Here is a 14,691-nt window from a genome sequence, read left to right on the forward strand (position 1 = left end):
TTGTGTTTCAGTGCTGAAAACCACTTGATTACACAGCAGTTCAGCCAAATTGACAGGAAAATGGGTCGCAACATCTGATACAATAATATGATCTAATGGAGTAATTACATCAAAATGCATGAGTGCCCAGCAGGGGCAGTGCAGGCTAGCCCTAATTGGGCAACTTTGTACAATGCACATGTACCTCTGATGACAATTCTGCTGAGTCATACTAAGTAGAAATGCACTGAATGTAGAACTAGTGGAACTACAGTAAAGAATTGCAACTCGCATCAACAGTATCAGGGGCTTTGGCTCTGCTGAATCCAATGCAAACAGCAAATACTCGTGCCACCTTCAATGACCAGACAGAGCCAGCGAGCTATCTTGGCTCGGCAGACTTCAGACTGGAAAACAGAATGTGTTGAAAAGGGGCCAGAAATTCCACTTGTGAACGCTTTCACCTGTTCTTGTTGTTGTTGCAGGGCTATTCACACCCGGAGAGAGAGAGAGAGGGATAGGGATGGAGAAAGTGAAACAGAAGGAGCAAGGACAGAAAGAAAGAAAGAAAGAAAGAAAGAAAGAAAGAAAGAAAGAAAGGAAGAAAGAAAGAAAGAAAGAAGAGCCAGGGAAGGAAATTCCCCAAATGTGTAGATAATCATCTTAAAATCTCAACCTCTGCTGCAACTTCTTGATGCAAACAAAGAAATGTGTGCAAGCATATACTCTCTCTTCAGTAACAATGGTAAGTTTGCACTTACCAGTGTATTGGTGCAATTTTGTTCAAAACTGGAATGTCATGAATGCCAGCTTCAATGAAACACACACACCCTGTTGCTGCAAACCAGAGAATTTCTCTTGCAATAAAAAACAACTTTCTTTTCCATAGGTAACATAGCCTGTGTAAACTATTAAATACACAGATGAGATCAGTTGGTCACACCCACCAGTGTTCACGCTGTATCAATTAGGTGTGGACACATCACATCAGTAGCTTTACCCAAAATAAAAGAAATACCATCTTTCTTTAATTCACGGGCATAACTGGGGACTCTGTGTGTAACATGATGTGGATCACACTCTGTTCTCCATGCGTGGAACTATCACAAGCCCTGTAAAAGAACACCACAAGCCATTCTTGGCACACGGCTGGTCCATCTATTAAAGTGAGCATCCCCCACTGACACGAGGCATCAGGGCTCAGGCTGGACATCCCAACCCCACTGATCTGCAGTCACAGTATGGGCTGTGCACAAACACACACACACACACACACACACACACACACAGACTCTCTGTGCCAAAAGCATCATAGGCAGACAAACAATCAGGTTTCACAAGAAGTCAGTCATGGCTGTAACTTTAACCTGATAGGGTACTTGTTTTTAGTGTCTTGTATGTTTTCATTGTGTGTTTTGTTAAGTGGCGCAGGTACCTGGAGGACAGGAGCACTCTTGGCCAACATCCCTAGTTGTCCGCAATTTCGGCATCAGCACCACCACTTTCTGCAGACACAGAGCAAATTCCAGTGTAAGACAATACCCACTATTCTCAAACATGAATATACCCTCAATCTGAAACAGTATAAGTTATGAAATTTTAAATCTTCATTTGTTTGACTACGTTTTGTTAGCCAGAATAGTTCAGATTTGTCAAACAAACGGGGATAAATGAAAATCATTAAGCAAACATTCAGAGAACGCAACACGACTAAAATTATCCTAATGAGTAGCAATAACAATATTGAGATCGTAATCTTTCTCCCGTTACATACAGCTCTAGAATGAAGGGAGTCTCCTCAGTTTCTTTTCCACGTGATAAAATTATAGGTTGGTGTGTATCATCAGTGGTTATGTCACCCTATAAAGAGCTTTAACTGCAAACTAATTGGCCAGCTGCATGCACGGCTGATCCCTAAGATCAAGCATTATTAGGGGGTGATTTTAGGGGGAATAATTAGGGTGCAATTGCCAAAAAGTGCCATGTTTGTGCGTTTGTAAACCTCACTGCATATGTTCCCTGTTATTACGCACACTTTACGCACAGGCGAGCAGCGCCCCTTTTGAGGGTTCACATACACAATATTTGTATTCATCAACAGTTTTAATTAAATTCACAATAGACGTCATGTACCTCTTCCACGAGCCTCCCTATTGGTGTGCTCAGCTCTGGAATTAGGGTCCCATCTTCGTTTAGAAAGACCCTGTGCTGCGGGTGGAAGCTGGACGCTTTGTCCATCTCCATCTGCAGCCGGTTCTCCAGCTGGTAGGTCCTGAAGCTCATCAGAAGACACACGGTGACGGAGCTCAGGGACATCAGCAAACACAGAGCGATGGGAAAACCCGAAAGCCACCGCTGGACCAGGGACTTGGGCGTACACTGACACACCGGCTTACTTTCCCCGATAGAATCGCTGTCTGTATCCATGCTGAAATCCTGCTTCAAAGTCCTCTTAATGAAAAGAAAATAGCTTGTTTTGCTGGTGCAGTTTTGTAACCAAACTGTGATCAGGCTCCGAGGACAAACTAAGCAGCGCACCTAACACATTCACAACTCTAACTCCAGAACACTCGGGGTTCAAAGCGCTGTCTCAAATTAGTCTGGGAAGAGGCAGCAGCAGTGCGCAACGGGTTTACGCCAGGCACAGATGGGAGCGATCTGGATGTCCAGAAAACCAGAGAAGCGGCGCCAACCAACTAGCAGGTCGTTGCTTCCTGTCGGGGAGTATCGTACGTGGACCTGCAATTGCAACTACCAACAGGGCCAATTGTTTGTCTCCCTAAAAAGTTGCAAGTTCAACTAGTTAAGATGCGCCCGCCCTGCTGACCACGTGGGAGGCTGCGGATTGACAGCTGTAAGGGTTTGCCAACTTCACTGGACCAGATCAATAATGTCCACTCTGACTGCAGCTAATATTTTTCCAAATCCACTGTAGTGGACAAAGAACTGCTAGAACTCTGTGACTCGTTAATGAGAAATTGTGAATGTTGCTCGATCACTTGTTTATGAGACTTCCAAATACACGAGCGGGAAGATCTGGTTCCTGTTTTCCCATTTAAGTCTGAATAACAAAAAGACACTTAAACTAGACTGTATGTCGCCTTAAATCGTCAACAAGGGACGCATCTTGTGCACAATACATGGTCGATCGTCTTCAGAAAACGACAGTTCACAAAGGATGTAAATTACCATATTACGATCAAGGCAATTTGTTCCCACATTCAACCTAGAAGCGTGAATTACAAAAATAGTGTAGTCCAATTTCTAATTTCCTATTTATAGTTTGGAGTATGTCAATTGTTTTTGTTGTCAAACCAGTTCTACTTTTCCCTCGGAACAGTCTGTAGTCGGCGTTAATGTTAACATTTTAAATACATATTGTTTTACAGCAAGAGGCTGAAATCTCAACAGGTAAATATTTTTATTTAAAAAAAAAAAATTCATTCTAATTTTCTGTTAAATTTATTTTTCATATCAATGCCAACATGGTTAGATTTAGGTTAATGCCCTGTTAGCTCTACCATGTTGGGTTGTCCAACGATAATAAAGCTTTGTAGCGCCGTCCTGTGGATTAATGCAGCTACTGCACTTAAGTGAACGTCTCTCCATCTCGGTACATTACACACTAGACACTTCTGTCCATTCACGTTTATTGAGAAAATGTACATGATACTGCAAAAGTTACATAACCAGTCAGTGAAAATAAATTTGAACAAATTCTATGTACAAGGATTTTCTGCCCGCAATAACTTTATTTACATCTACAATGCTGAATAAATTACTCATGAGAATAATGCAGGGTAGAGCAATTCTCCATCAGCTACATGACCCTTCACCCACAGCAATGCAGAGAGAACAAGGACAATATTGGACTGATAATGAATAAAACACAGCTCTACCAGTATATTATTAGAAGCTACAAATTAAATTACAATGGCAAATAAATAGAAATCAAATGAGGTATGCATTACTTGAGAACATGCCACAGATGAAAAAACAAAACCTGTTCAGGAGTGAGACTAAGAAACACACTGGCTTAGGACAGGACACAGCGAAGCAGGGCAGTGGACTGATACAGTCTGTTTAGGTACACCTCTCCTGGAGAGGCAGGAAGTAGGGGCCAAGCACCATGATAAATGTCATGGTGACAGCCAGGCCCTGACCGAGGTTTCAGGTCAGAGGTTTACAGGCTCAGGAGTTCAGTCTTTTTTGCTGCTGCTGCTGCTGCTTCTGCTGCTCTTGTGGTAGCAGGAGAAGAAGGGATGTCGGAGGCCTGCTCCAGACTGAGGCGCTTAGCTGGGTCATACTCCATCAGCTTCTCTATCAGGTCAAACAGCTGCTGGTGGTCTTCACCCTTAGACATCATGTAATGCTGATGGGGAAAAGTTGTATTTGTAAATCAGTCTCTTTAAAATAGGTCATGGTTAACTTAGTGCTCTGCATTTCCAATGTTCTAAATTACATGTGTAAACTACTATGGTAAATTTGGTTACAATTAATTAATTGACTTTCAGATGATAATTGAACTTATGAGGTCACAGTTTAAAGTGTTTTAAAAGAAACACAAAAGAATAATTTAATCCTTGAAATATATTTAAATAATTGGGATGTGTTAACTCAGCATAGGATGAAGACTGGCTGCTGGGGAAAACAACTAGCTTAGTTTAGGTGAGGTGCCGTCCATCAACACCAAAGCAGGCGTGTATTTCACTTAGACACAGTTAGTTTACAAATTGGACTCGTTTTATGACCAACAGCTGGGCTCAAGGGCTTCATGCAGCAAATTAGGAATGCTGTTCTCATTGTAGTGTCACTGGTAGCTGACATGATGCAACATGTAAACATCAGAGTTGCAGGAAGGTTTATTTTCAGATGTGATTCTTAGAGTACAGGATCACTCCAGCACTGACTGTCTAGAATAGCGTTCCTCATACCTTCAGGGGCTTGCAGTGTTTCCTGACATATCTCCCAGATGAGCTGTGCACATCCCAGTTGAGCTTACACCGGTGAACATAGCGCTGTTTCCTGTACAACACACAATCACCACAAAATTATTACAAATCCAAACAAGATAAATCTATCTAGGGCTTATATTCAAATGGCCTTATAAAAACCCACAGAAATGTTTAAAAAGGCCAGTTAGCGGTCGCCTTACTTTGTTTTCTGCAGGAGCTTTGTGGGGATGGGGCCCAGGACTCTCTCCATCATAGCAAGGTGCTCTTTACTGTCATGGGTCTGAAGAAGAAAATAATATTACTCTCATTACCAAACACCATGGTTAATAGGTGCATTCAATATGACAGCGGCTGACTTTCGCCGACTAGATTGTCTAACGTTAACTGCAGGTAACTGCATGGGGGGGTATAAAAACAGCGCCATCAAGTCGGACAAATGACAAGATAAATGACTGATCTTGCAGCATTTGCAAAGAAAAATGCATTTTTGTGCCGCTGGAGAAAAGAAGCTCCAGGCTGCTAAATGTCATTTGACATGGTGACGTTTTGCAGCGGCAGCAAAAGCCAGACAATTTTTAACCAGCATGCATCACGTTAAGTCAGCGCTGCACAGTGCCACATGAAGTCAAACGCACCTATTGTTACAGTATTAACAGTTAGGCTCTCTACTGCCACCTACTTGGAAGAGAGTAGATCCAAGGTAGTACTCGATGAGTATACAGCCTACGCTCCAGACATCACAGGAATGGTCCCAGCCCAGATCTGAAAGAGACAACGGTTACCTAATCACCAGTAAAGGATCCATTTAAAGCTGCAGTGCTTTTAAAAGAGGAAAGGAGCCACTTACCTAAAATGACCTCAGGAGCACGGTAGTGACGTGTCGACACCACCGAGGTGTGGTGCTCGTGTTCATATGTAGCATTACCGAAGTCCACAATTTTCACATCAGGGTGCTTCAATGTTCTTTCATCCCGTTTCTGCGAAAAAACACAAAATTATGCTTCTCACACAGCCGCCGGCACAAACAAAGACTTCTGACAATACTTCAGCAGGTATGGTACGCTTACCATATCAGGGTTGTACTCCATAACATAGTCTGAATTAATGAAGAGAATGTTCTCTGGCTTCAGATCCGTGTGAGTCAGCTTATTCTTATGCATAACTAAAAGACAAGAATACGTACATTTTTAACACAAGCTGTTGTTTTTACAGCATACTGTTATTTTCTGTGAATGCTTGTGTCTATTACTCACACAGCACAGCTCGGATGATCTGGTACGCCATGTGCCTGATGTGTTCTATGGGGAAAGGCTGGAAGTTGTTTTCCTTGAGGAAATCGTAGGTGCTAAGGCCAAGCAGCTCAAAGGCGATGCAAACGTGGCCGTGGTAGTCAAACCAGTCCAGCATGTGCACACAAGCACTGAAGGGGAGGAAATGTAGAGTAGGTACAAATAAGTTTCTTGTGTGGCAAAATAAGAACATATTTACATATGTGATAACCACGAGGTGATTAGGCTTTTGTGGTATGAAGTTACTATAGATCGACTTACTATCTCTTATCAGAGTCGAGGGACTTCAACTGTTTAAGCACCTCTACCTCAGACAAGGCTGCCTCACGGTAGCGGTCAATGTTTTTTATGATCTTCAGAGCCACTCGAGCTCCATCACTGGAAACACACAAAAATATTTTTAAACATCAAACAAGAGAGAAAAAGAGCGTAAGAAAAAAAAAAAAAATTAAAAACCTTGAGCTGTAAGGAATATTTCCTGATTAATACTTACTTAGAGTGATCAATGCATTCCACAACCTTCCCAAAGGCACCCTCTCCTAGAGTACACACAATCTCATCTACAGAAAATAGAAAGTTGAAGTTAGAAACACAGCACTGACAAAGTGAAACACTGTCCTTTGGCTGGTTCACTGGCTGATGTTACATGGCTCTGTTTATCTACGCTGCTATACACACACAGGCTTCTGAACACTGGCATACAACTCAATGCTAAATATGTTACACTGACAAGCCATATCTAACCAAAAATATTAAGTCTAAATGGCCCAAATACATCAGCCTATAAATTAATGTTTGGAAGTAAAAACCAGACAACAAGAGAGTGAGAGACAAAGTGTGAACAACAGTAGAAAAAAAAAGGTATATATTCTATACATCTCGCTCTCAGCATGTCTCCACTGTGATAGATGAGGTGACCCTCGTCATCATCCTCAACACTCCTGGATCTTTTCCTGCTCCTGCGGTGATGGCTCCTCCTCTGCACCGGAACCGCCGCAATCCGCCATCACATCAATAACCCATCAGTCAGCCAGCACCAGGCCACCACAATGCGACATCGTCATTCATTCAACCAGGCCAAGGGGGGGAGGTGTAGGGGTGGATAGATTCGGCCCGTTCAGTAACACCGCCAGGCGAATGGACGGAAGGACGGAGCAGCAAATTCAAATTCAGCCCCGTCAGAGAAATTGGGCGCCAGCCACCACATAGTGTGCGTTACAGAAGAAAAACATGGCAACAAGATTTTCAGATGAGAGACTTTCTCAGAGTAGTACAGAAAAAACTGAACTTGATTACAGTCTTTCTACATGTAGTTCTTTGTTCGTTCCTATAAAACTTAATTCTTTACCCTCACGTCCCATAACTGCCCACTAAGACTTCACCACAAATACTGGGTCCGCTTCTCTCTTGCAAGTCTATAAACACTCAGAATCCCTTACTTCCTGAGCCCCCAAGTCCCCTATTACTGGAAATCATGCTTAACACTGAAGAGTAGGACACAGAGTCAAAGAGATAGGTGTAAAGCATTGGCTAAACACCAGTGATAATGACGATTTGGTGGTATAGACAGGAGAGGGGGGGTAGAGGGAGGAGGAGGTTCTCGTACCGAGGACGACTTGTGGCGTGAGGGGCTACGCCTGCGCCGTCTGTGTCTGCGGCTGCTTCGCCTGCTGCGACCGCTACGCCCGGATGACTTGCTGTAGTGGTGCCAGTCACGGTCTCTGTCCTTGCAAGTGGCTTCACGACTGTCTTCCTCACAGGCCATGTCCAATCTGCGGTCCTGGGTGTGGCCTTCCCGAGTGTCCAGTCGCTCGTTCAAACTGCGGTTCTCCAGGTAGTGCCTGTAGTCAAACCAAAAAAAATATAAAAATAAAATAAGAACACAAACAGATCAAAAACAAGGACTAGAGTAGGTCAGGAACAGCCGGGATCCTTGTCTGTGATCAAGCTCTAAAATGAAGACTGTATATGAAGGTGCTAATGGTCCGCCTATTGCCTGACACTCTATCCCCTGATCCTTTTACGTAACATTTGTAATTAGAAACAAACTGATTTACAACCACCAAACACCCAAGCATCCTGTTCAATGGGAGGCTGCATTTTATTAAAGGATTATCACTGCACAAAATAGTACTTTAGGAGGATGCACACGCCAACATTTAATCATCTGCCAAATGAGTAAATGTAGATGATGCCACACTTTTCGGCAATTTTAACATTCATATAGCTGTCTCCTTGGAAACCAAAAGCATGCCTTCTTTAAAACTCATGCACCTTGACAGAGAGCCAAACTGTCAGAGAGAAGGTGTGAGGCATTGAAAGTTGCTGAAAGCCTGTCAGCACAATCTGATGTTGCGTAATACGATCGGTGACTCTACACGTGCACAACCACGTACGCCAGAAGTGAACACCTATGTGGTACCATTTGTTCCAATCTGAAATGCACGTCTAAAAAGGGTCTCAAGGGAAATGTTCATTCCTTACATAAAAAGTCCTAAGACCTTCCAGCAATTTCATACATATGACTTTCTCTTAAACATCCTAATGTTTGCTCAGAATGTTTCCAATCACTTCCAGCACACCTGCCCAGCATTAGCACCTAAGCATCTAAAAAAGAACAAGAAACCTCTAGCACCCTAGCACCCTGGTGGTGTCAGTTGTCATCCAGGAAGAAGTCTGCCTCTCTACAGAATTAAAATTAGAGTAGATCTGGAAACATCTAATGTGACCCCATGGGCCATCATACATGCCCACAAAAAGCTACAATTGCAAGACATTAACATTGCACAGACCGCCAATAGATGACCCTGAAATTGCAAATTGACTACATTGTCAATATGAAATGGCATTAAGAAAACAAACAAAGATTTGTTTTAGGAGTTCTAATAATTAAGATTGAAGAAAATTATAATTACCACGATAAACAAACAGAAGGTGTCCTGTTCAACATTAAATACAAGATAAAAGCTAATTTATTCATTTACATTAAAAAAGAAAGTTATTTAAAATCAAATATAACATAAGCTGTTTTCATTGCAGGATCTCAAACTTTCAGTAGTGATCCCAGTATGTTCTTAATGAAGCCTGTCACGTGACAAGTTTATGCTCTAAGACTGAGAATGTGACCACAAATTCTGATATACTCAATACCTTGTAAAACTATTTGTTTTCAAATGTAGAGTTCAAAAACAGACAGATTTTTAAATGCCTGCGGGCAATATAAAACTGTCGTATTTTCTTAGTGCACTGTGCTAATTACAACAAAGTGTCACCAAATCAGGAAAATGCCGCAATCACAATAACAGAAATGACACAAATTGCAACACTTGTTAGAATATAGTGTTTATCATGACAAGAACATCAAGAGTTTTGTCTCTGGAGGTGAAGGCAGGAACAAATCTGATGGAGGCAGATGCCATGTAATTCTCTATGCAGGAAAAACCCTGCATATGTAAGAGGTCTACAGTGTACATACACTCTTCATAGTGAGCACGTGTTGTTTACAAATATAATAATGGTCAACAGGATGCAGACTGAATGAATGTGGTATCATTAAAACCCCAATGGATCTTTATTTATAAATAGTTGTTCCCCAATTAAACCACAGTGTAATTGCTGCCATTTCCTCACACACAATATGCCAATTTGTTTTATTTTCATCCTGATATTTTTCAAAACAGTTTTCCCATATACTTTTAAAGTGATGCAGATAAATCGGTATTTATAAACAGCCGATAAACAACAAACAGAAAGGGATCAATCATGTTATTGTTGCATAGTTTGTCCACAAGAGGGCACCCTGCAACTCCCCTGTTAGCAACACAGGCATTCAGAAGCCACAAATCCACCACAAAACACAGCATTCAGCTGAAATGGTCAGCCGAGCTTTTGTTTAAAGTACTATTTATAACAATAAAAAGTATATTTTTTTAAATGTAAATGTTGTCTAAATTGGTTAGAAATTCCACATCAGTCAGGGTCTAGTTTATATATTATTTAACTGTAAAGTTTCATAACTTTAGAAACCGAAACCCTAAAAAGACATCTTAAAATTTGAGTAGGTACTTTACACAAGAAATAATGGAGATATTTACCCTTCATACGTCTTTTGGCAATGGTGAGTTCTTCTGGACTTATTTTCTCTTTCGCTGCTGTGCGAATCTCGTTTCTTTCGCTTACGACACTCCATTCTCTCTTCCCAGCTGTATTCATCCAGCCAGACACCTGGTGAGCGCATTCGCTTTGAGTGGCGCATCTGCAAGACATAGAAAACACAAGCAAAAATTACATACGCTGGAATTCCACTGGATCATAAGACTTTAATGTCTGTTATTTATCAATAGCTGCAAAATTTGTGTGGCATGGAGTTGCAGCATTACCAACTGTATTGTTTGTGGAGATACCCCTCCCCCAATGCAAAAAAATAAATAAAATTCTATATTTTCATTACATTACCTTATGTAACCATTTGCAACAAGCAGATAATACTAGTCGATCGGGAAAAGCTGTCTACATGTAACCATTTCAAGCAGAAATACTAGTCGATTGTCACTGGGAACCATTCTTTGAACTGAACGTGCCTGGTGGTGATGTGCTGCTACCAGTAGTGATGTGCGGATCGATCCTAAAGTATCAATATTTCTGATACCAACGTTTCGTGCTCTAGGATCGATACTCATATAAAAGGATCAATATCTAAACTCAGTCTTTTGGAGTGAGTATCTTACTGTCACCAGGATGATCTAATTGTACTTGGTTGATAGGAACTGCTTTTCCTTCCGCCTGTCAAAGTCATGCTTGAGCAATGGCTCTGTGACAGAGCTTCTTTGAAGTGAGCCGCTGCAGCCCTTTACATTTCCCACGATTGAATAGGGACACTGGCTGACTGTAAAAACAGTCACGTCTGGTATTTTAGCTGTGAACGTAATAATGTTGCTGTGTGTGATGTCTGTGCAAAGTCAGTGAAATTCTTTGGCAACACCGCAAACTTCACTAAACATCTGAGATTAAGTCTGTCACAATAATAAGATGATGTTATGAAGCAGCTGTTCTGAGCAGGATATTTTTATTATAATTAAAAGAATATGACAGTAGTTTGATGTTTTGTCATTATGCAGCTATTATTTTGAATTGGTAAGGCTACAGCCTACTCCTTATTTCTCTCTAACGTAAACTACAAACAAAAAAAGGCCGTAACGTTTTTCACCAACTCTATGTAACTTAACGTTACTCACTAAAACTTGTTAGCTAACATTGGTTATAACTTGGTGCCAACGTAAACGTGTTGACGACGTTTCCACAACGACTTGATCCCTGTGAAGGTTTTTAACGCCCTAAGATCGTGCACATCAACTCAAATGTTCATCCACTGTTGTATTTACATATAGTCATTTGTAACTCGAAATGTGTTTTTTGCTTTTGACCATAGTTTTAAGTAGTCAACAGGCTACAGATGAACAGACAAAGCAGAAAGTCGTCGAGTGTAGATCTCGGTCCCAAGGCCCGTCGAGCGTTGAGCATGCTAACTGTATTAGCCACCCATTCGACAACATTACCGTCAGTCAGCCTAACTTATTACATTAAATAACGTTAATGTACATTCCAGTGCAGCTAACTACCAACTTTGTAAATGCAACCATTGTAAAAAGCAACGCCCCAATTTTCCAACTTACAGTATCTGAGGAATCGCTAGCCACAGCTAACTTAATTAAGATAAAGATCTGCCATGTTGGCGAGATGTCGAATTTCGCAAAAGCTAACTAGCTAACGTTAGCCATCATTAGTCACATATACATTAAACTGTTAGGTGACAGAATTAAGTGGTAAATGAATATGACCGAAGAATTGGCCTTACCTTTCTTTAACAATTACGAAAGAGCCGGTTTATCGGTTATGTGAACTATATGAACAAAGAAACTGTGCAATGCCTCTGATTTCTCGTCTTCAAAGATGGCGAGCTTCTTCTCTAGAATCTGATAGAACATTCTTAAACATATTCCATGACGTAACACACACAACGCCCCCTCGCTTCACCCATGGATTTTGTTGTCCTCGGTAAATCCTTTCAGGTACAATCAGGCAACATGCATGATTTTACTTTGTGAGTCTGTGAGTGTTGTGTGTCTAAGTGAATGGAAACAGTTCATTTTATGAGAGATTCCAACTTTCGTTACGTTACTACTTTAGCATTTTAAGCTGTCAGTAGTTTTTAAAGATTTATTAGTTGATAGTTGTGTCTGCAAGTATAGTTATGGTAGGCTACTGCACTAGACCTGTTCAACTAACAACTATTTTCAGGGTTGATTAATCTATCAATTATTTTTTAATTATTAATCGATTAGTTGTTTAATTTCTATAACTACACTCTGCATCTCATCTTACAGCCCTGTTGTATGTATAAAAGAAATTCACCTTGTAAAATGTTAGAAAATGTTGAAAAATGTCAATCAGTGTTTACCAAAGCCCTAGATAACGTCCTCTAAATATCTTCCTTTTTGTCCACAACCCAAAGAAATTCATTTTAATATCATAGAGGAGTAAAGCAACCAGAAAATATTTACATTTAAGAAGCTGGGATCAGATAATTTTTCAAACCGATTAATCGACTATCAAAATAGTTGGCGATTAATTGAACAGTTGACAACTAGTCGACTATTCAATTAATCATTGCAGCTCAATACTGCACCAATCTTGAGATCCAGCACAGTGACTGGAACCTATTCTCCAGATAACGAACAATATAATTAAACTTCAAATAAGTTTCTGACCAAGTTTATATCTGAGGAATTGTGGCAGGGCCTTGTCGGATTTAGACTACTGAACAGTTTCCCTGAAAATATCAGATGGCTGACTCTGTGACAATTTGATGCCAAAAGATGCCAGTTTTAGTTGAGTAAATATTTTGCTCAAACCAAGAGTAGAAATAGGCTGCAAAATAAACCTATTGTTGGTTCTGGGAAAGTAGAATTTTAATACAATTGGAACAGGCCTACTAAGAAAGGCTTCTAACATTACATTAAAACAAACAAACAAACATCTGAATCTGCGACATGAAACAGCATGTAGGATAATAATAACCCTTCATAGAAGCAGTGGCGTAAACAGCCTTGGAGGCAGCACTCAGGGCAATAAAACCCTAATTTCTGCGCTTTGAATTGTGGGTAAGACATGTCTGCGCTGTGTCCTCATCTGGAGGACCACCTTACCCAAATGTGGTAAACGACTTATCCAAATTGTACACAAGGGTCTCGAGTTACAAAACGGCGGACTTTTGTTTAAACATTATTTGTGAAGATGTCGAAAAACACGCAGGAGGAGCGCGTCTCTGGAAAAGCGCTCACAAGAGCAGCGATTGCTGAGATGCTGGCGGAGAATTTCGAGAGGCTGCCTGACATAGATCAGAAACTCTTCATGTATGGACCCATGTATCTGGGGGGAAACGCTGCACTTGCAGGACTGATATCTAACAGCTTGTATCGCAGAGCTCTGAATGTTAAACAGGCGCCCATCACCTCCAGCCTGCCGATGGCCGTGCTGCCCTTCCTGACGACATTTGCACTGTACAATGCAGCGGTGTCCAGCCCCCTCATGTCCGGTGACCTCAACTGTCCCTCCTGTGCCCTGATGCGAGGCGCACTTGTTGGCGTGGTCGGCGGTGGGGTGTACCCCATCCTGCTGGCCTTACCTGTGAATATTGGCCTCGCGACCAGGTACGCCACAGCACCGACGCCAGAGAAGGGCAACCTGCTTCGGTACTGGGTGGACCTCTCCAGACCGATCCTGAGGAGAATGAGGGCAGTGCTGGTGCTCCAAGCCTTCTTCGGTACCTACCTGAGCTCCAGGCACTTTGAAATGTACACCAAACTGGCCCAGATAACATTTGGTCCAGGCGGAGAGGAACTCAAAGACTAAAATGAATGATTAGCAGGGTCTCGTGGTGTTTATGCTGATCAATTCACCATTTCATATAGAATATGCCTGAGATTTATTCCCCAGAAATAAATAAAGTGGGTTACCTCACTTCACAATTGTGAAACTGAAAGATTAATTGCTAAGGGAAATAACTGTTAGTTGCAGCCCCTTTTACATGACACTGCTAAAGACAGGGCTGCAACTGACTGCTGATTCCCTAATGAATTTATCTTTGGTGACTCATCTTTGAGTTATGCCTCGATTGCAGCTGAAATCTTGTAATGTGCCTGTCATGTGGTTGTATTTGAATAAAATGTCAGAGCTCATTCTTTATTTGGAAAATCATGCTTGTTTGTGTGAATTCGTGGTCAATGCTTTGATCGAGGCACAAACCTTGACTGGTCAGAAAAATGGAAATCGCTCAAACCAAGCATTATCCTACATCAAAGCTGCAACGATTAATCGATTAGTTGACATTAGTTGTGATTAAATTAATCGCCCGCTATTTTGATAAGAGGTCAGTTTCTCAAATGTGAATATTTTCTACTTTCCTTTCT

The 14,691-nt window shown here is 41.3% G+C and overlaps 3 protein-coding genes across 11 annotated transcripts in view; 1 reads left to right on the forward strand and 2 right to left on the reverse strand.

Annotated features, from left to right (window-relative positions):
• col23a1a (collagen type XXIII alpha 1 chain a) overlaps nucleotides 1-2,914 on the reverse strand; it is a 150,396-nt gene extending 147,482 nt beyond the window's left edge. For 3 of the 9 annotated variants that reach the window (XM_038699193.1, XM_038699190.1, XM_038699195.1), the window contains exons 1-2: nucleotides 2,113-2,914; nucleotides 1,415-1,484 (exon numbers count right to left, since the gene is read on the reverse strand). In XM_038699193.1, the coding sequence (XP_038555121.1) occupies nucleotides 1,415-1,484; nucleotides 2,113-2,406 (364 nt within the window). In that variant the 5' untranslated portion in view covers nucleotides 2,407-2,914. The remainder of the gene's footprint in view (nucleotides 1-1,414; nucleotides 1,485-2,112) is intronic. The other 6 variants (XM_038699194.1, XM_038699192.1, XM_038699191.1 and 3 more) reach the window with 3 other exon arrangements.
• A 698-nt stretch (nucleotides 2,915-3,612) lies between these two features.
• On the reverse strand, nucleotides 3,613-12,220 carry clk4a (CDC-like kinase 4a). The gene is given in 14 exon segments (XM_038699200.1): nucleotides 3,613-4,249; nucleotides 4,252-4,351; nucleotides 4,914-5,004; nucleotides 5,135-5,214; nucleotides 5,614-5,696; nucleotides 5,782-5,911; nucleotides 6,002-6,096; nucleotides 6,188-6,354; nucleotides 6,485-6,601; nucleotides 6,717-6,783; nucleotides 7,100-7,202; nucleotides 7,830-8,064; nucleotides 10,318-10,478; nucleotides 12,078-12,220. Coding segments are annotated over 13 exon segments (1,500 nt in total). The 5' UTR covers nucleotides 12,078-12,220; the 3' UTR covers nucleotides 3,613-4,178.
• A 1,143-nt stretch (nucleotides 12,221-13,363) lies between these two features.
• On the forward strand, nucleotides 13,364-14,476 carry tmem126a (transmembrane protein 126A). Its single transcript, XM_038699203.1, has one exon. It carries the CDS (start codon nucleotides 13,517-13,519, stop codon nucleotides 14,132-14,134), a length of 618 nt encoding a protein of 205 aa, XP_038555131.1. The 5' UTR covers nucleotides 13,364-13,516; the 3' UTR covers nucleotides 14,135-14,476.
• The last annotated feature ends 215 nt before the right edge of the window (nucleotides 14,477-14,691 follow it).

Source organism: Micropterus salmoides, unplaced genomic scaffold (assembly GCF_014851395.1).
Source record: "Micropterus salmoides isolate LMB-PRFRI ecotype aquatic unplaced genomic scaffold, ASM1485139v1 Ms_hic_scaffold_5, whole genome shotgun sequence".
NCBI lineage: Eukaryota > Metazoa > Chordata > Actinopteri > Centrarchiformes > Centrarchidae > Micropterus > Micropterus salmoides.

What these genes read in the sequence shown, in the direction of transcription:
- tmem126a (XM_038699203.1), top strand. Translation starts at nt 13,517, where the DNA reads ATGTCGAAAAACACGCAGGAGGAGCGCGTCTCTGGAAAAGCGCTCACA.